Below are 21353 nucleotides of genomic sequence, written 5' to 3'. Positions count from 1 at the left end.
TAATGTTGGGTGAAGATTCTGTTGAGAGTCTCAGACTACATCTCCCAGCTTCCCATGCGGCCAGCACTTCCTGTTTCTGGTATTGTTACCACGGCAACCAGAATACACATCACACCCTGCAGAGACTCAGGTACTGTGTAATAGAAATATCTCTATGAATCCTTCTTTATACCAATGTTTCTCATCTCCAGTCCTCAGGTACCCCCAACAGGTCATGTTTTCATGCTCTCCATTATTTTGCACAGTTGATTTGATCAGTTTCACTGCTTTAGTAATTATCACAGCCGTTTCGTCTGAGGGAAATCCTGAAAACATTACCTGTTGGGGATACTTGAGGACTGGAGTTGAGAAACTTTGCTGTATACACCCCTTCCTTCCCCACCCCCTTCCCCATCTGTGTCACCTCTATATACTACAGGTCATCACTTCCAGTTCTCGGTGTCCCCTCTATAGAATACAGATTGCACTTCCTGTCCTCGGTGTCCCCTCTATAGAATACAGATCACACTTCCTGTCCTCAGTGTCCCCTCTATAGAATACAGATCACACTTCCTGTCCTCGGTGTCCCCTCTATAGAATACAGATCACACTTCCTGTCCTCGGTGTCCCCTCTATAGAATACAGATCATCACTGGGGTGGTCATACTGCATATAATGGGGGGTTATACTATGTATAATGGGGGGAGTCATACTTTATGTAAGGGGGGTGGGGTCATAGTGTATATAATGTGGATGTGTTAATGCTGTATATAATGGGGAGGGGTCATACTGTATATCACGGGTGGGGGGGTGGGGTTACATTGTATATATCAGGGGGTGGGGGTCACAATGCAGATGGTGGGGTGATCATGTTTGTCTGGGATTTTTCAGGTAACATGGAGGTTCTGGAGGTTCATCTGGGAGAGGGACAGACTCGTGACACTGAGGACAATATTCTGAGTGAGGAGGATCTGTGGGAACTATAATGTGGGGGGGGGCACTCTGTATATATTAGAGGTTGGGGGTCATACTGGATATAATGGGGGGGATCATACTGGATATAATGGGGTGAACTTTGTTTGTCTGGGATATTTCAGGTAATATGGAGGTTCTGGAGGATGGTCCAGAAGAGGGACAGATTGCCCACACTGAGGACGATATTCTGACTGAGGAGGACCTGCGGGATATACAAGAGGACCTGTCACACATTGAGGTCACCAATGGGGACAGTTCACAGTAAGTACCGACCGCATCCATCATGATCCCCTCCCCACCTTTACCCTAATACTTTCCAATATTTAAATGACAAGCCTCAGAATTCACACTGGTATTATCACTCAGGGGCCCTTCCTTTGTGAGGACCTGTAATGGTCATTTTGTGTTAGAACTATAGAGGGAAATCCTTTTCTGGATAAAGGAAGTAGAGCATCTTGTTGCCATGGTTACTATCTCAGTTGTATCCCCCCTTCTCCCGGTAATGACGGTTTTAGTTTCAGGGATCCAGATGCTGTTTGGAATAACAAGTCGTTTCCGGCATCATACCGCACCAACTCCCTGAAGGAGCAGACTCTGCTGAGCCTGGCCGACAACTTCTGGCGTCAGTACACCCATCTGTACCCGGACCGCAAACCACTCTTCATGTGTCCACTCAATGAGTGCGGACTGGAGGTGAGACGATACCTGGCACAATGTGTGTCTGGTGCACGGGGAATGCTGTGGTGCACCGGTATATTGTACTGGAGGATGTCCAGTGTTTTTCTGTATAGATTTGGTAAAATGTGCCAATACAGACAGTTCTTATATAACACACACAGCCTTATTTACCAAAGTGAAGTAGGAACTGTCTGGTTTGATCAGGAGCACAAAGAGTTCCGACAAATGGAAAAATTCAGCTCAGTTCTTGTTTCTCTTTGCTTTCTACAGAAGTTTGTCTGCACCACACTACAGCCAACTCTCCTGCCGTATTCTGACTTGTATAACTGGAAGGAGTGCGCGCGCTTTGTGTCAGAGTTTCTCAGCATGGAGCCCATGAACTCCCCCATAGAGCTGGTAATGTCCTGCCACCAGATTTCTGTGTTCTTCACCTTTATGTTACTGACTGGATTCCAGGACCGCATGTTCCCCCCAACACCTGCCTGCTCTCCCTGGCTCTCAGCAGCTCTTCTCCTTTCTACATAAATATCCATTGTGTACCCACCTACTGTCTTCCTCAAGCCATCAACCTCCAACATTCCTCCCATCTCCAGCATCCATCCATCTCTCCAAGATCCAACCGTCCATCTCTCCATCATCCATCTCTCCAAGATCCAACCGTCCATCTCTCCATCATCCATCTCTCCATCCTCCATCCATCTCTCCAACATCCAACCATCCATCCCACCAACATCCATCCATCTCTCCATCCTCCATCCATCTCTCCAATATCCAACTATCCAACCATCCATCTCTCCATCCTCCATCCATCTCTCCAACATCCAACCATCCATCTCTCCAACATCCATCCATCCTCCATCCATCATCCATCTCTCCAATATCTAACCATCCATCTCTCCATCCTCCATCCATCTCTCCAACATCCAACCATCGATCTCTCCAACATCCATCCATCTCTCCATCCTCCATCCATCATCCATCTCTCCAACATCCAACCATCCATCTCTCCAACATCCAACCATCCATCTCTCCAACATCCAACCATCCATCTCTCCAACATCCATCCATCTCTCCATCCTCCATCCATCATCCATCTCTCCAACATCCAACCATCCAACCATCCATCTGTCCATCCTCCATCCATCTCTCCAACATCCAACCGTCCAACCATCCATCTCTCCATCCTCCATTCATCTCTCCAACATCCAACCATCCAACCATCCATCTCTCCATCCATCATCCATCTCTCCAACATCCAACCATCCAACCATCCATCTCTCCAACATCCAACCATCCATCTCTCCAACATCCATCCATCTCTCCATCCTCCATCCATCATCCATCTCTCCAACATCCAACCATCCAACCATCCATCTCTCCATCCTCCATCCATCTCTCCAACATCCAACCATCCAACCATCCACCTCTCCATCCTCCATCCATCTCTCCAACATCCAACCATCCAACCATCCATCTCTCCATCCATCATCCATCTCTCCAACATCCAACCATCCAACCATCCATCTCTCCAACATCCAACCATCCATCTCTCCAACATCCATCCATCTCTCCATCCTCCATCCATCATCCATCTCTCCAACATCCAACCATCCATCTCTCCATCCTCCATCCATCTCTCCAACATCCAACCATCCATCTCTCCATCCTCCATCCATCTCTCCATCCTCCATCCATCTCTCCATCCTCCATCCATCTCTCCATCCTCCATCCATCTCTCCAACATCCAACCATCCATCTCTCCATCCTCCATCCATCTCTCCAACATCCAACCATCCATCTCTCCATCCATCTCTCCAACATCCATCCATGCATCCCTTCATTTTCCACCCATCTTTCTAACATACATAACATCTTTCTAACGTACATCCATCTTCTATCCATGTCTCCAGCATCCAACCATCCTGTCATACATCCTTCTTCCATCCATATCACCAACATCCAACCATCTTTCATTCATCAATTCCAGAACCATTCTTCCCTGACTCCAACATCCATCCATCATTCATCCATTCCTCTTACATTATTTCATTCTCTATCCATCCATTTGGATCCACCTTTAGTGCACCCATCTTCCATTCATCAATCTCTCTAACATCCATCTTCCACCCATCTCTCTAAAATCTATTTATATTCCATCCAACCATCTCCCTGTCCCAAATCCATCTATCTATCTATCTATCTATCTATCTATCTATCTATCTATCTATCTATCTATCTATCTATCTATCTATCTATCTATCTCTCTATCTATCTAACCATCTATCCAACCATCCATCTCTTCATTTTATATCTATATTTCCAACATCCAGCCATCAACCTATCTATCCATCTTCCATCGATATCTCCAATCTCCAATATCATCCAATTATCCATCCATTTCTCCATCTTCCATCTATATTTCCAATATTCACCCATCCACCCTACATCCAACCAACTCTCTATCTTCCACCAACAGTGCCTTGAAAAAGTATTCATACCCCTTGAATATTCCACATTTTACAACCAAAAAATGTAAATGTATTTTATTGGAATTTTATCTGATAGACCAACACAAAGTGGCACATAATTGTGAAGTGGAAGGAGAATGATAAATAGTTTTCAAAAACTGCATTTATATTCAATCCCCTTTACGATGATACTTCCAACTAAAGTCTTGTGGAAACAATTGCCTTCAGAAGTCACATAATTTGTAAATAGAGTCCACCTTAGGGACGGCCCATCCATTAAGGGTGCACGGGCTGCACCCCCCATCCTGCCCCCTGCAGGACGCCGGGTGCATGAATTACAATGGCAGGGGGTGTATTTTTGAAGCACTGATTAGAGCCAAAGGCTCTAATAGGCTTCAAAATAGGGTGCACTCAGGGCGCAGAGCATGTGCTCATAGCCCACCCAGTTGTGTTAGAATATTCACTATTCTAACACTGATCCTTCTCCCGGCCAAGCAGGTAGCGGGTCTGAGACCGTCATCCGATTGGCTGAAAGTATAGGCGATCCTATTGGACACCTAGGAGGAGGCCCAATGCTCAATGCCTGCTGCCTGCTGCCTAAATGGGGTAAGTGCCAGACCGACCGGCAGACCAGGGGGGTGTGGTTGTTTACCACCCCCCCCAAAAAAAAACACCAGCCGCCACTGGTCCACCTGTGTGTAATTTAATTTCAGTATAAATACAGCTGTTCTGTGAAGCCCTCAGAGGTTTGTTAGAGAACCTCGGTTAACAAACAGCATCATGAAGGCCAAGGAATACATCAGACAGGTCAGGGATAAAGTTGTGGAGAAGTTTAAAGCAGGGTTAGGTTATAAAAGAAATATCCCAAGCTTTCAACATCTCTTGGACCTCTGTTTAATCCATCATCCGAAAATGAAAAGAGTATGGCACAACTGCAAACCTACCAAGATATGGCTGTCCGCCTAAACTGACAGGCCGGGCAAGAAGAGCATTAATCAGAGAAGCAGCCAAGAGGCCATGGTAACTCTGGAGGAGCTGCAGAGATCCACAACTCAGGTGAGTAAATCTGTCCACAGGACAACTATTAGTCAAGTACTCCACAAATCTGGCCTTTATGGAAGAGTGGCAAGAAGAAAGCCATTGTTCAAAAAAAGCTATAATCAAGTCCCATTTGTAGTTTGAGAGAAGCCATGTGGAATAGGGGTGCTCTGGTCAGATGAGACCAAAATGGAACTTTTTGGCCTAAAAGCAAAACGCAATGTGTGGCAGAAAACTAACACTGCACATCACCCTGAACACACCACCCCCACCGTGAAACATGGTCAATAAAAATGTCACTCTCTAGATGTGCAAAGCTGGAAGAGACGTCCACAAAAAGACTTGCAGCTTTAATTGCAGCAAAAGGAGGTTCTACAAAGTATTGACTCAGTTGGGCTGAATACAAGTGCACGTCACACTTTTCACATATCATTTTCCTTCCACTTCACAATTATGTGCCACATTGTGTTGGTCTATCACATAAAATCCCAATGAAATGCATATATGTTTTTGGTTGCCAAAATGTGGAAAATTTCAAGGGGTAGGAATACTTTTTCAAGGCACTGTATATCTTCAACATCCAACTATCCATCCATTTCCTCATCTTCCATCCATATCTTCAACATCCAACCATCAGTTCATCTCTCCATCTTCCATCCATATCTCCAACATCCAACCATCCGTTCATTTCTCCATCTTCCATCCATATCTCCAACATCCAACCATCCGTTCATCTCTCCATCTTCCATCCATATCTCCAACATCCAACCATCCGTTCATTTCTCCATCTTCCATCCTTATCTCCAACATCCAACTATCCATCAATCTATCCATCTTGCATCCTTATCTCTAACATTCAACCATCCATCCATCTCTCCATCTTCCATCCTTATCTCCAACATCCAACCATCCATCAATCTATCCATCTTGCATCCTTATCTCTAACATCCAACCATCCATCCATCTTCCATCCTTATCTCCAACATCCAATCATCCATCTCTCCATCTTTCATCCTTATCTCCAACATCCATCCAACCATCTATTCATCTTCCATCCTTATCTCCAACATCCAACCATCCATCCATCTCTCCATCTTCCATCTATATTTCCAGCATTCACCCATCCTACATTCAACCAAAATATCTATCTTCCATCTATTTCTTCAACATCCAGCTATCCATACATCTCCCCATCTTCCATTCATATCTCCAACATCCAACCATCCATCCATCTCTCCATCTTCCATTCAAATCTCCAACATTCCATTCATATTTTATTCATCTCTTCAACCTCCATTTATCCCTGTCTCCAACATCCATTATCTGTTTATTATCTATCAGTCTATCTATCATCTATCTATTCCTCCAACATTGATGATTACATACATTCACCCATCTTCCATCCATCTGCCCATTTATCCATCTAACGTCCATTCATCCCCTCATCCATCCATCTCTCCATCTATTAATCTCTTTGACATCAATGCTTCCATTTAACCATCTTCCTTCTTTCCATCCTTCTCTTTGTCTATCATCTATCTAACACTCCAACATTAGTGCATTCTTCCATCTATTATTCACCCATCCATTAATACTTCTATCTGCCCATCTTCCATCCATCTAACTTCCATCCATCCTTCTCCAGTTCCTCTTCCTATCTTTCCTATGTTTAGCCATGTATTCTCTCTAACATCTTCTCTTCTCCACAGCCACATACTCTCTTCTCCTCAAGCTCAGTCCTGCAGAGACAGAAGGGAAATTGCTTTGATTACAGCATCTTGCTGTGTTCTCTGCTTCTTGGGGCCGGGTACGATGTATACTGTGTCAGCGGATACGCCAGTCGGGAGATGTGTCTTATGGATGAATCACGGGAAGTGTGCCCCCTTCTGGAAAAAACAAAAGAGGTGAGAAAGTCTTCCTTCCCATTTACGGTGAATGGATGGTCAGTAACCCAACGTTAGTCTGAGAATTCTGGAACTATAAGGAGGGCAGCTATTACAGAGCCTCTAGATTGAAAGTGAACACATTTTTGGGCCCAGCACCATGTAGTATAATCACATTCAGCCTACTAATTCCTTTTGTATAGGACAATGATGGAGCTGGCCGAACTGTATACACAATTCTTTTAATTACAAGTATTTGCCATATGATTCTGCTGTCCTAGTAGATGAACTATAAAAGGTACGTAGCTGGAGGTGAGCATCCAGAGGGCCCATCTACAGAGGAACCAACTGGCTTTCTGGTTAACACCCATGAGGATGATAGTAAGAAGAGCCGGCTCTTCTTACTATTGTTGCATTGGAGTGTGTTGGGACACATTGAGCCTTGGCACCTGTGCGTGGACCTGGTGTATGGATTGAGTTGTCCCTGCAGAGAGAGCTGTTACTTTTCTGCTTACCCATGAGGATGATCATTGATTGGATGCTGCCTTTTTTCCATGTACATGATCTCTACATTACTTCTACCCCTTACCATATGAAGTCACCTATCCCCCCCATATTAGACTGGACTTTGTAACCAGTTCTGATGCACCTTTTGGAGATCTTGCTCTGCTAAAGGCCCAGATCAACTGCATTTCCATGGTGTGCTCTATCGTTTTAGGGCTCCTGGGATGCAGAGCAGCCTCACAGACAATACAACTGGTCTGTCCCTGGCTGTGCCTCTGGCTACCCTTTTAACTGGTTGGTGTCTTCTGCCCCTGTGTTCAGCCACATGTTCTGTGACACTAATTAGTCCCTGTAATTGTCACTACCTGACATCTCATGTAGGCTGATATCACACTGTGAACTTGTATATGGCCATTTATTTATTTACAGAGCAATGGAGAGCCCCCCAAGAAGCCCCATAAGAAGTACAGTGTAAAGCCCCCCAGACAGCTGGTTAGTAGATTTGAGCTGCAGCAGGAAGCCAAGCACCAGGCAAAGATCCAGGCCATGCACCTTAAAGAGCAAGAGGAAGAAGAACAGCGTCAGATGGTGAGAGACCTCATCTGTATGAGGATAATGATGTCTGACCTGAGTGGGGAGAAGTCAGGTTGCACACTATGTCATGCTCATCTGCGATATATAATTTAGATTTAGATCTCTTTGTTTTTTATCCTTTCTCCACACCAGAACACAGCAATCAACACAAATTAGATTTGTTAATAGAAGCCCACATCTCCACAGCCTGTAATGAACAGAATCACACTGAAAAAAACAAGCTCAGAAGCAGGACCATAATCATACATTCTGATATGATAAAATTATCATCCCACCATATTTAACATATTTTTAGGACCAAATAACCCCATATTATGAGGTGCAGGAGGCTGATTAGATACAGATTGGATCTGATTTGCTCAGATGTCATATCTGAACTGATCATGACGATATCAATGTGCTGGAAGACCTAAGGTCACTTCATTCATGTGATGGTTCAATGTTCTTTATGTTTGATGTCTCCAGGAAGCGGAGAGGGCTGGTCCTGACCCCCTGTATGGCCTCCGGGTTCACTGTTGGGTTCTGGTTCTGTCTGGGAAGAGAGAAGTCCCTGAGAACTTCTTCATTGATGCACTGACTGGCCATGCTTACCCAACGAAAAATGAACATTTTCTAGGGCTCGAGTCTGTGTGGAATCATGAGAACTACTGGGCCAATATGCAGGACTGTCGCAATGGCTGTAAGGTAACAAAGATGGATTATGTAGGGACAAAATTCCAATAAAGGACATGCTGAGGGAAGGTGGGCCTGGTAAATCTTCTTCACACTGAGCAAATGACTTGTGCCTACAGGACATGACTTTTGACCTGGGTGACCCTGTGTGCTGGGAAGTCATGTTGATGGGTTCTTCAAAACCTCTTCTGCTTATCCCAGATATGGAGGAAGAAGACATAGAGGAGCAAGAGAATGATAACCAGGTGAGTCAGAAGCTAGGTTAATAGCCCAAGGTGATGGGTGATTGCTATTGTTCAGTGTGCAATGTAAGGGTAGTTTTCAGATAAAGGCTCTTCAATTGCTGTTTTGTTTTGAAAAAAAATTATTTACCAAATCGTCTTCCAGGACAGCACATGAGGGGTAGGCTCTACCCCCTAACAGGACCAGGAAATGCTTCCCAGAAAACACTTTAAGAGGAAGTTCTTCTGTGGAACTCTCTATGGGCAGCAAGAGGCCTGGGGCCCACTACCTTTTCAGTGGCTGGCGAAGGTTGATACTGGGTAAGGACTTACCCCCTTGGTGGATTGGCGTGGACTAGTGTGGTTCCCCTCTGTCAGCAATAAGGGAATGTCCCTGCTGGGTATGGGCTAGGCTGAGTTCACTAGACTGGCATAAGCCAGGCGCCAAGTCCAGGTGGGGTAGTGTGACTGCCTAGGCGCTCCTGGTTCTAGGGCTGTGATACCACAGAGAGATGTGGGTGGGCCAGCTTATCCTTATTCCTGCCAAGCCTCATTGGAAAGGGGATGGGAAGGCTGAAAGACAATTTCAAAGCATATAGACAGGTAAAAAAAAAATGCACAGATACTCAGTTTGTCTCCATGGCATCATTTACTATTTTCTGTAACATATAGTCACTTTATTAGTTAAGATGGAGTCTATGCAGGCTCGCAACTAAAGTGGGAGCAGCTGACTGCCGGTCAGGCTCTCTTCTTGTGGATTATTGTAGGCAATAAACCAGATATAAATAGTAATTGCAGTAAAGTGGAGGCTGTACAGAAAACAAACTGTCCTCTTATATAAAGGTGACTGAAGAAAAAATGTCAGTTAAGCATAGCAACCAGTGACATTCTCCCATAGCTTCCTACTGCACCAGGGAAGTTAGAACTCCATTGTTTCCCCCTCACATAGATGTATGGAAGAAGTTCTTGGTTTTCTTTAATTTTTCTCAATATAGTATATCAGAGACAACATTTTTGATGTGGACCATGAAAATAATATTGCTTAAAGAGTATTTTGGAGTTTGGGATTTGGTTGAGGGTTCAGATTAAAGATTAAGTGAAACAATAGAGATTGGGAGTTCAGGGTTGGGTTGGTAGTTTAAGCTTAGGTTGATGGTTCAGGGTTAGGTTGGTGGACCAGGCTAGCTTGTTGGGTTGATGGTTTAAGATTAGGTTGGTGGTTTAGCGTTACATTGGTGAACTAGGGTTAGGTTGTTGGTTTATAGTTAGGTTGATAGTTTAGAAGTAGGTTGGTGGTTCAAGGTTCGGTTGGTGGACCAGGGCTAAATTGTTGGTTTACTGGTTTAGGATTAGGTAGGTGGTTCAGGGTTGGGCTGGTGGACCAGGGCTAGGTTGTTCATAGTTGAGTTGATGGTTCAGGGTTAGGTTGGTGGTTATGGGTAGAGGGCTGATATTACAGTTAGTGTTAGGATTTGGTTAAAGGTTGGGTTAGCTGTTAGGTAGAGAGAAATAGACATCAGTAAAAGTTCTGTTTTGGACTATTTTGAGGGATACAGATTAGGTTGATAAATAGGGTTACAATTTGGGCTAATGACTGGGAAAAGGTTGACAGATATTCTTAGGTTTAAGGTAGGGTGTGGTGTTTGAGTAATATTAGGTCATTTTAAGATGGTTAGATGTAGTGTTTGTGTAATATTAAGATCGTTAGGAGTACCCTTTCGGTAATATTAAGTAAGCTCCTTAATATTGGCATTTTCAGACTAGTTATTGCCAAACAGTAATTGCCTTGTGTAATTGGGTGCACTCTACAAAACAAGAAGATCAGTATCAGAACTGAGACCTGTGTAATAATATTACAGGATCAGGACAGCAGGAAGACATTCCAGATGCCACCATCCTGGACATTGCCCATTGTCATCACACCTAAAGGTTGGTATGGTGTGATTTGATGAATGGTGAGGCTTATTCACAATGCTGTGGTGTAAAGCCATAGAACAGTTGTCTACTGTCTTACTGCATAAGGGAAAAATATTAAAGGGGAAAACGGCGAGTTATACAATGTCAAGAATTATCTCTCGAGTGTTGGTGGTTCCTTCGGTATGCCAATTAGATTCTCTGCCCACCCAACTCTCCCTTTGTTCTGCCTTTCTATGAGTCTTTCCTTTTTTTCCTTCTTGCATTCTCCTTCCCTTCCTATTCCCCCCTCTTTCTGCTTCTGGACATACATTGATGCCCCTTATAAAAGGGGCAGACTCAATGGACCACTTGGTCTTTTTCTGGCACTCTCCTAGGTTTTTATGTTGTATTAATAATCGAATCTGTCACTCACGAACAGTTTCATGTAGCATGTTCCATCTGTCTCTCCTCAGAGTTTGAGATGCGTAGCCCTCAAGGAAAGAAGCTTCTACAATACAAGAAATCCAAGTTGGAGAAGTGGGCACCATACCTGCAAAAGGATGGACAGGTTGCCCGCCTCACCATATACCAAGACACTGAGTGTATGTGATGAGCTATGGGGATGGTGTCATGGCCACTCTATACAGCTTGACCATAGGAACTTTTTCTCCTGCAGGTTCTTTAGAGGTGGAGGTGCAGGGTTGGTTTCAGAACCGAATGGACAAATTGGATATGAAACAGCAGAAGAGACAGGCTGGAGTGACCACAGAGTACTTCTCTCCAGGCCGCAGCGATGCTTTAAAAGGTGACTCTGAGAGTCATGAGATGAGGGATGACTGGTAACCAAAAGTTGTGATTCTGAGTGTCCCTTCTCTTCCAGTTCATACGTATCGCTCATTAGCACCAGAAACAGAGCGCACCATGATCTTCTACAGCAAGGCCCGTCTGGATGGGCTGGAGCGCCGTGAAGAAAAACCAAAGGAGATGACTGAGATGTTCCAGGGACGCCCAGATTTCCTCTACTGCAGACACACTGTGTTTGGAAAACGACCAAAGAAGGTGGCCATTGCAGGAGGACCTATGGAGGCCAATCCAAGACCAGTCTTGGTAATCCGCACTTGTCACACATCGCAGTAGAAGATTTTTTGAGTTCTGGAAGCAAATCTCAGAGTTATGCCGCGTACAGACGATCAGAATTTCTGACAACAAATTTTCGAAATTCCGACCGTGTGTAGGCTCCATCGGACATTTTTTGTTGGACTTTCCAATAAACAAAATTTGAGAGCTGGTTCTCAAATTTTCCAACAGCAAAATCCATTGTTGTAAATTCTGATCGCGTGTACACAATTCCAATGCACAAAATTCCACACATGCTCGGAATCAAGCAGAAGAGCCGCACTGGCTATTGAACTTAATTTTTCTCGGCTCGTCGTACAACACGCGTAGTACGTCACCGCGTTCTTGACATCCGGCATTTCCGCCAACATTTGTGCGACCGTGTATTTGCAAGACAAGTTTGCGCCAACATCCGTCGGAAATAAATCCAGGATTTTGTTGTCAGAATGTCTGATCGTCTGTACGTGGCATTAGAGAGCCAGCTAATCACAAAAGTGGGATTTTTTTTTTATTTTATTTGCCTGAATCTATATTTTCCCAGCCTGCAGAGAATCTTAGAATTTGTGAGTCCCCATTGTCTGGATTGTGTGGTTCTCTTCATGTCAGACAGGTCTGCTTACAGTTCTCCTGGCTCTCCTGGAATCTGTAGAAGTAAAAAGGTGACATTTTATTTTTCCATGAATATATTTAATCCAAAATCATGCAATTCTCTGGGGCAGGCCCAGGTCTGTGGAAAGGGAACACCAGCCTAGGTCTGAACACAATGGGATTGATTTACTAAAACTGGAGAGATTCAAATCTGGTGTATATGTACATGGTAGCCATTCAGCTTCTAACTTCAACTTGTTCAATAAAGCCTTGGTGAAAAAAAGAAATGAAAGCTGATTGGTTTCTATGCAGAGCTGCACTGGATTTTGCACTCTCCAGTTTAGTAAATCAACCCCTAAAGCCTTTACAGGGCAGCTACTTTATTGCACTCTAGGGCTCATTCATAAAATCTATAGAAAGATTACTGTGCTGAGCACAAAAGCCAATCGGATGCTTACATTCTTTTTCATACATGCACTATGAAGCTGACAGCTGGAATATGATTGGCTGTTTGAAGTAATGTTACTATAATGCAGGTTTTATTTCACTGGTGTGATGCAATCATTGTGTACAGCATTATTCCATACTTCTTTTAATTTACAGAAAATTACAGAACGTTTCTATAGAAACACAGAGAAACCAGCCAATGAGGATGTGGCAGAGCGTGTTTTCCTGATTACAGAGGATCGCATAAATGTCCGCTACCACCGGCATGATGACCACATTACCACATCCTATTGGGAGTTCCAGAAACCATCCAACCTAGGAGAGAAGGGCTTCTCCATTGTCTTGAGCCCAGAAACTTGCATTTCCTACCAGGTAACCAGCTGGGTACAGCTTGGAGGTCCTCCAGGAAGATTGACTATTAGTGTGGCCCTAAAGGTCCCTAGCCAGAATTTCCCAAGAGTCACCCATGCAGGTATAGACCATCTATATACATTCCGTATCAACAATACCATGAAGGGTGGCCCCAGAGGCCTCTTGGTACATATACAATAGAAATAACTATGTGCAGTCAACCTCGGCACCAGATGTACCATGTACACAGCGTAAAATCAATGCAGAGGCTATAACACAAATTACCAATGACACCACACTACAGGATTCAAAGGCCATGGTACAGAATCACTACAGAAGTTTATTGCGTAGGCCACAGAATAGAGTTGTTATACATTATTACTATGGAGAGTCTTCAGAGGCCATGATATACAGTCACCATACATAATCATTTGTAGGGTCTTCATGGAGGCTATTGTATACATTTACCATACAGGATCACTGTGTAGGGTCTTCTTGAGGCCATTGTACAGAAACACAATAGATAATTACTATGTAGGGTCTTCATAGAGGTCATAATGTAGTGTCACTATACATTGTACAAGGTCATTATAAAGGTCACAGCATATGGTCACTATATTGGTTGTGTAGGGTGTTCATGCAACCACACTATAGAATATCTATAGCAGATTTTCTCCACCAGGGTTTTGTGGAACCTTGGGGTTCCTTCTGGGATTGCTAGGGATTACTTGAGCAATAAGCCACTCTTGCCTCATGGATGAGTAACCACAACAATTATATTTTTAGCTATATGTTAGGGGGAATTCTTCCCAGTGACCACCACACTAATGTACTATAAACTTTACATATAGCCAGGGTTCCTGGAAGTTCCTCTGTGGTAAAAAGGTTGAGAAAGGTTGCTCTATAATAGTATCCACCACTCCATGACACAATAGTTTGATATGGGATTTCAGCATCTAACCTCATTTCCACAATACTGCAGGTGATGCCCCACTCTAATGCCTCACATTTCTACCACCAGGTAGAGCCCTCTGAGAAGTGTAACAAACAGCTCTATGTCTATGAAACACTTCTGCACCTCCAGCAGGGGGAGCTGAGTGCCAAGGAAGCCGTAAGGAAAGCTGAGGCGGAGGTGAGGCATTTGTCTATATGTGTGAAAATGCAGATTCTACTGCATTCAGATACGTTTTGGTTGAAGTTAGATGAAACATGATGGTAATATCAAAGAGTTTCGGGGCACATCACAGCAGTTACTATGGGACCTATTTATAATGGATTGCTGGGGAAATTAGCAGAGTGAATGGCATTCACCTACCATGCCACCGGTGCACTTACCCTACACATAATAATCCCCAGGGGAAGATGGCAGTAAGTGAATGCCAGATTGTTGGATTTTACTCCATTTCTGTACTGAGGGTTTAATGTAAACTAAAATCTAATAAACAGCATGCTCACCAGTAATGGGGGCTTGTATCCTCATACCAGCCCATATACCCTTTAGCACTGCAAGATAATTAAAAAGGGCCTCCCCTCAAAAACATACAAACAGGCAAAGCACCATTGCCAAATGCTGAAAGCCACCAGACTCTTTGGCACCCAGGGTGCCTGCAAAAGGGAGACTTAATTGGCATCTACCCGTTTCCCATGCGGTGCCCCCACATTGGTATACCAGACCCAGGGCAGTTTGTATACTAGTAGAATTGCCCTTCTTATGGAAATTCTGAACAATCTTTCATCAGAACACTTGTTTCTGCCATCACCGTTTCAATTCCTTTTTATTGGAAAGCTTTCAGAATTTCCTCCAGAACTGATACTGGAATGGAGCCCCAGACGTACTAATCAGGTTTCACTACAATTTGTGTGATTTGTTCCCAAATTAAATACACTGTTAGAATGTTATTCGGTAAAAAAAAAAAAAATTCATCCTGATCCTTTGAATTTTCTCATCACTTTGACTACAGTCAAAAACAAACATCGATCTGACCCCACTAACCATCAGAAAATCGAATGAAGGCTCTGAAAACCAACATCTTCTAAGGAAATTGTACTAGTATATGGCCGCCTTAAGGCTGGGTTCACACTTATGCGAACTGGATGTGGGCTTCTCCGCATCCAATTCGCATGACAGGAGATTGTGACCAGCTTTCAATGGAGCTGCTTCACACATCTCCGGGGAGGGTGAAATGCACAAGGGTTCTGCGTGTCTTTGTCTCAGTTTCAGGTCCAAATTCTGGCAAAAATTTGGGCCTGATTCGTCCCTGAAATGGAGAATGGACGCGCCAGACCCTTGCTGTCAGCTGCATCTGTTTTTAGTGTAAACCCTGCCATCAGTGGAACCAAACCCATCAATGTATCTGCTACTCAAAACAATTACATTAAAGGCATGCTGTGAATGATAACTGGCTCAGTTGCTTGTGCTCTCAGACGAACTGTCCAAGCCCTCAAATGGCTGGTCTCATAACTGACCACATGTATAATACAATGGCAACTGCATATCAAACAGAAGTTAAGCTCTGATGGCAGCTTCCTTGGCTGTAAAGGAGAGGAGGGTTTAATTCTGCTTTAAGTTTCCACTATCATCAACTGTTGGTTTTCTGCAGTTGGAAGAGAATTGGGAGGCCTCTGGTCACATGATTCTTCTCATTCATCTCATTGGTATACGCCTGGTATTTGCTTGATCACTGGGCTGTGTCTCGTCTGGGCAGGTTCTGGAGATCCTGTCTGTCCGGGCTCAGGAAGAATCGGATCCTCAGCTGATGATCTCCATCTATGACACAGAGCAGAACGAGAAGAGTAAAGAACAAAGAGAGGCACTGGTAAGACAAATCCAACCCATCTCTGAATAATTTCTATGGGTACAGACCTAACAGTAACCACCCCACCCTTCCATGTGGGTGCGGACCTCAACAGTACTTCCCCCCCCCCCCACACACACACACACGCCCACACACACACACTTCCCTTCCATATGGATGCAGAACTTAAAAGTTACCCCTCCCCTGTGAGTGTGGACCTCAACAGTCAATCCCATTCCCCCTACATGTGGGTGTGAATCTCATCTGTCAGCCCCCTCTCCACCTTCATTTCATATGAACCCAAAGCTCAAAAGTGAATACCCCCCCCCCCCCCCCTTCCCATTCCATGTATGTGTGAATCTCCAACAGTCACCCCCCCCCTTCCCTTCCATGTGGGTTTGGACCTCAACAATCACCCCCATTCTTCCATGTGGGTGCAGACCCCAGAACAGTTGCCAAGCCACCCTACTCCCCCTTTCCCATGGGTGCGGACCTCAACAGTCACCCCTCTTCCATGTGGGTGAGGACTTCAGCAATCACCCCTTCCCTTCCATATGAGTGTGACCTCAACAATCACCCCTTCCATGTGTGTGCGACCTTAACAATCAACCCCTCTCTTATATGTATATGTGGACCTCAAAAGTAACCGCCCCCCCTTCTATCTTAGAGGAGCCATCTTCTCAGACATGGATATGAGTCCCTAAGGCTTAGGGACACGGTAGTTTTTTCAATATCCTATATACTGTACAATTCCCTGAGGTTTAGTGGTGTTCTTCTTCTTTCACAGGAACGTGCTGCTCAGGAAGAGCGCCTACAGTGTGCCTTGCTGGAACAGGACTACTTAGCGCCATTCTTGGCACGTTTGGGAGATCCAGAGAGACTGACCCGTGCTCAGGCCCAGCAGGTGAAAGAAGACTGTCTGAGTGACCTGAAGCAGAGGCTCATTGAGAAAGCCAATCTTATCCAGGCACGCTTTGAGAAGGTAAGTACTTCTACACCACCTACCATAATACTATAGTCCCTGTATGAACAAGTAGGGCCATTTACATCAAATGGTAACTGCTCTTCATCTGGGTTCATCTCCATGTTTGTTCATGTGCACATACGGCCACGTGTTGTCGTAGGGATATCCAATGTGTAGTCCTGTGGCCACTGAGGGTACCTACCTGACAAACCCATCAGTCACCTCTGCTGTTCAGGGGGTCATTGTATGGATCACGGTTGTCACCCTGAGTTTCCTTCTTCCTGTAGGAAACACAAGAACTTCAGAAGAAGCAGCAATGGTACCAGGAGAACCAAACTTCCATGACCCAGGAAGTCCAGGACACCTACACAGAGTACTGCTCGGAGGCCATGTTCCGGATGCAGATCCTGGAGGCACGTCTTACCAGGTATCCTACATGTCACCCCAGTGTAATGTCCATACAACGTATACAGAGCATACAATGACCAGTCAAATTGTCTGTACAGGCACAAGGAACTTGCCCCACAAAAGTACCTGGCTCTAGAAGATCGACTCAACAAGGACTCGAGATTGTGTGAGGGGCACATCTCACCACAGCCTGGAGGCCACCAATGACAAGCCAGTCCTTTGGATTCCTCTCTTGTGTCTCTGACTGCTAAATGTAAATTTTCATAAATAAAGATTAGGAAAAGTTTGTGATTGGTGTGTGTCCTGTCATGGGGGTGTGGAGGGGATATGCACCGGGTGGCTATCATTTTGTGGCGCACATTTGTACAATGATCTTCCTACATTTAGGATTGGAGGATTAGCAGAACATTCTGGAAGAGAGCTGATAGTAGCACCAGCATAGGGACAGATGACAGGGATTGATTAGAGAGACCAATGAAAGGGACCGATCAGCAAAAGCTGTGGTCTGGTGTTCATGAAATATGCCACACTCAGGACCATTACTAAGGGCTGAGGATGGTCCTGGGCCTAGCTGTTTAACCACAGCCAGGGCTTGAGGATATCAGTATGTAGTGTATTCTTGACATACGTATACAGTACCATAGTGCAGTATATTCTGATATGAGCGGACACATATACCATAGCGTAGTATATTCTGAGGTGAGAGGACAAATATACGGTAGTGTAGTATATTCTGAGATAAGCAGACACATACCGTAGTGTAGTATATTCTGAGATGAGCAGACACATACCGTAGTGTAGTATATTCTGAGATGAGAGGACAAATATACGGTAGTGTAGAATATTCTGAGATGAAAAGACACATATACTATAATGTAGATTATTCTGAGCTGAGGGGACACATATACCGTAGTGTAGTATATTCTCAGATGACAGGATGCATATACCATAATGTAATATATTCTGAGATGAGAGGACACATATACTGTAATCCAATGCTTCTCAACTCCAGTCCTTAAGTACCCCCTACAAGTAATGTTTTCAGGCTTTCCGTTATTTTGCACAGGTGATTTCAATAGTTTCACTGCCCAAGTAATTACCACAACCATTTCATCTGAGGGAAATACTGAAAACATGACCCGTTGGGGGTACTTAAGGAATGGAGTTGAGAAACATTGCCGTAATGTAGTATATTCTGAGATGAGAGGACACGTATACCCAATGCCAGGACGAGTCATCCAGTGCCCAGGGTAAAGATGGCAAAATGGATGGATGAAAAGTGATGCAATGCAAATCATTCTTCAGAGGGCTACTGCATGTGTAATCTAACTTGTTCACACCTACTGTAGTGTAGTATATTTTCAGATGAAAGGACACATATACCATAATGTAGTATATTCTGAGAGTAGAGGACATATACTGTAGTGTATTATACTCTGAGATGAGAGGACACATATACTGTAATGTAGTATACTCTGAGATGAGAGAACACATATACTGTAGTGTAGTATACTCTGAGATGAGAGAACACATATACTGTAGTGTAGTATATTCTGAGATGAGAGGACACATATACTGTAGTGTAGTATACTCTGAGATGAGAGAACACATATACTGTAGTGTAGTATATTCTCAGATGAGAGGACACATATACTGTAGTGTAGTATACTCTGAGATGAGAGAACACATATACTGTAGTGTAGTTGTAGCATGAATGTAAGAGTGCTTGAAGAAGCATAAGTTAAGTGTGAAACGTGTCACCTGTTTTCTGTGTCCAATGTCCTGGCACCAGTCTTTATTAACACAATAAATCGTTATTGGATGTATGGTGGTGTGCAGTCAAATTTTTTCTTCCTCTTCCACATATACCCAATGCCAGTGCCCAGGGTGAAGATGGCAAAAGCGATACAATGCAAATCATTCTTCAGAGGGCAACTGCAAGTGTAATCTAACTTGTACACACCTACGCCGGTCACAGGTTTCTGTGCTGTACATTTAGGGAAGTCCATTCATTTCAACATTATGTGAATAATACTCAATAATAGTGCAAGACCCTTTTAACCTCTTCCTGATAGGTGGACGCCCCTGACTTTTGGTTGTTATACTGGGATGATGCGTGCAGCTACAGGCAGCATCCTGGTATTGGTGTTTTCAGCCAGCGATTATCTTGGTAAAAGCCATCCCAGCAGCTACTTAGTCACTGGATGACTTTTACAGGCAAGGGAAGGGGATGTTCCCCCTCCCACCGGCACCTCTCCCGTGCAATTGGGGAGCCCAGGATCCGATCCGGTGTTCTGCCATATAGTGTCCGGCCATCAAATAGTGTCCGCTCCGTACAAGCAGACGAACCTTCGGAAAATCTCTGAAGCTGAACGGCGCCTGCGCCGTGAGTGGAGGTGGTAGCCCCACCATCCAAGCGGACATAGGGTTGTGAATTTTAGAGGGCCCCTCGCGGGCGAGCTTCGCTCGCCATGCTTCGGGCTCGGCCTCGCTGCGCTCGGCTCTTTTTTATTCCTACTCTATGTCCACTTGGATGGTGGGCCTAGAACCTGGACTCACGGCGCAGGCGCCGTTCATCCTCTGCAATTTTCGGAATCTGTGTTGCTGTGTACTGCGCATGCGTAGTATGCAGCGGATACTATCCGATGGAGGACGTTATTTGACAAGACACCGGCGATGCCACTGGGTTACCATAGAGCTGGCTGAGGACCAGATGGTCCCCGGCTATCTCTATGGTCCTGGAAGGCCAGAAGCAACGTCATAAAGTCATTTCCAGTTGTGGCAGATGTAAAAACATAGGAAAGCATGAGGATATATATTTTCTGTTGCTCTGATGCTTTACCAGGGTAGAGGAGAGATCTGAGGTCTTATAGACTCCAGAGGTCTCCATAAAGAGGACCTGTCATCCCTTATTTCTATCACAAGGGATGTTTACATTTCTTGGGATAGAAATAAACGTGATTAAAAAAAAATTAAATGCAAAGTAAAATTTTTAAAAATAATAAAATAAATATTTATTAAAAAAATGCAAACTAGGTCACGCACACATATGTAGGCGGTGTTTGCACCACACATGTGAAGTATTAATTGCAAACGTAGGACAATGGGAACCTAGCTGCAGAAAGGAAGAAGGCTGGGGGGATAGAGGAGGACAGCAGGGGGTCTGGGGCTGAGTCGTTCCCGTCCCCATTTAATCACAGATCACACAGCCTACAATTGAATGAAGTGAAGAAAGTCAGAAGATCCTTCCGCCCTCACTACCCATCAGCCCCGCACTTAGTCTGAGCTGAGTTCTCAGTGCCAGTGTAGTGTCACAGTTTGCTGCCTATCACAGGATGGTGCGGAAGTGACGTTGTTGCGTACTGCGCATGCGCGATGCGTTCCAAACGCTCGCGCCGTGCGTTCCAACATAGTTTCGGCAATACAGTTCAGCGAAACCATCACATAATGTTACGGAAGTGATGTTACACACAACACAAACACGGGCCACGTTGTTGCGTACTGCGCATGCGCGATGCGTTCCAAACACTTGCGCCGTGCGTTCCAACATAGTTTCGGCAATAAACCATCACATAATGTTACGGAAGTGAAGTTACACACAACACAAACACTGGGCCGTTCGTTACAACACTAATACTTCCCTTGTTACCTAGTAGGTTTTGCATTGCTGGGACTTGTAGTGCCTATCCTGAGCTACATGCTTCAATGTTCAGTGTCCTCATCCCTATCCCCGAGCTTCAATGTTCAGTGTCCTCATCCCTATCCCCGAGCTTCAA

At 44.5% G+C, this 21353-nt stretch overlaps 1 protein-coding gene across 3 annotated transcripts; it reads left to right on the top strand.

Moving 5' to 3' along the window:
• The first annotated feature begins 10 nt into the window (after window positions 1-10).
• DRC7 (dynein regulatory complex subunit 7) lies at window positions 11-17863 on the top strand. 3 transcript variants are annotated; one of them, XM_077453890.1, is made up of 19 exons: window positions 11-130; window positions 871-939; window positions 1077-1215; window positions 1476-1647; window positions 1903-2028; window positions 6848-7042; window positions 7955-8113; window positions 8585-8803; window positions 8911-9036; window positions 10872-10941; window positions 11382-11510; window positions 11585-11713; window positions 11789-12015; window positions 13216-13431; window positions 14432-14542; window positions 16116-16226; window positions 16993-17187; window positions 17457-17596; window positions 17676-17863. In XM_077453890.1, exons 1-19 carry the CDS (start codon window positions 55-57, stop codon window positions 17782-17784), a joined length of 2718 nt encoding a protein of 905 aa, XP_077310016.1. In that variant the 5' UTR covers window positions 11-54; the 3' UTR covers window positions 17785-17863. The 3 variants fall into 3 exon arrangements, with proteins under 3 accessions (XP_077310016.1, XP_077310008.1, XP_077310023.1); XM_077453882.1 differs by having other exon boundaries at window positions 1470-1647; XM_077453897.1 differs by lacking the exon at window positions 871-939 and having other exon boundaries at window positions 1470-1647.
• The last annotated feature ends 3490 nt before the right edge of the window (window positions 17864-21353 follow it).

This window comes from Lithobates pipiens, unplaced genomic scaffold, assembly GCF_037356315.1.
Source record: "Lithobates pipiens isolate NorthernLeopardFrog02 unplaced genomic scaffold, aLitPip1_a1.2 Scaffold_10, whole genome shotgun sequence".
Lineage (NCBI taxonomy): Eukaryota > Metazoa > Chordata > Amphibia > Anura > Ranidae > Lithobates > Lithobates pipiens.
The sequence above is the reverse complement of the archived record's forward strand: the minus strand, read 5'-3'. Positions and strand labels throughout refer to the sequence as shown.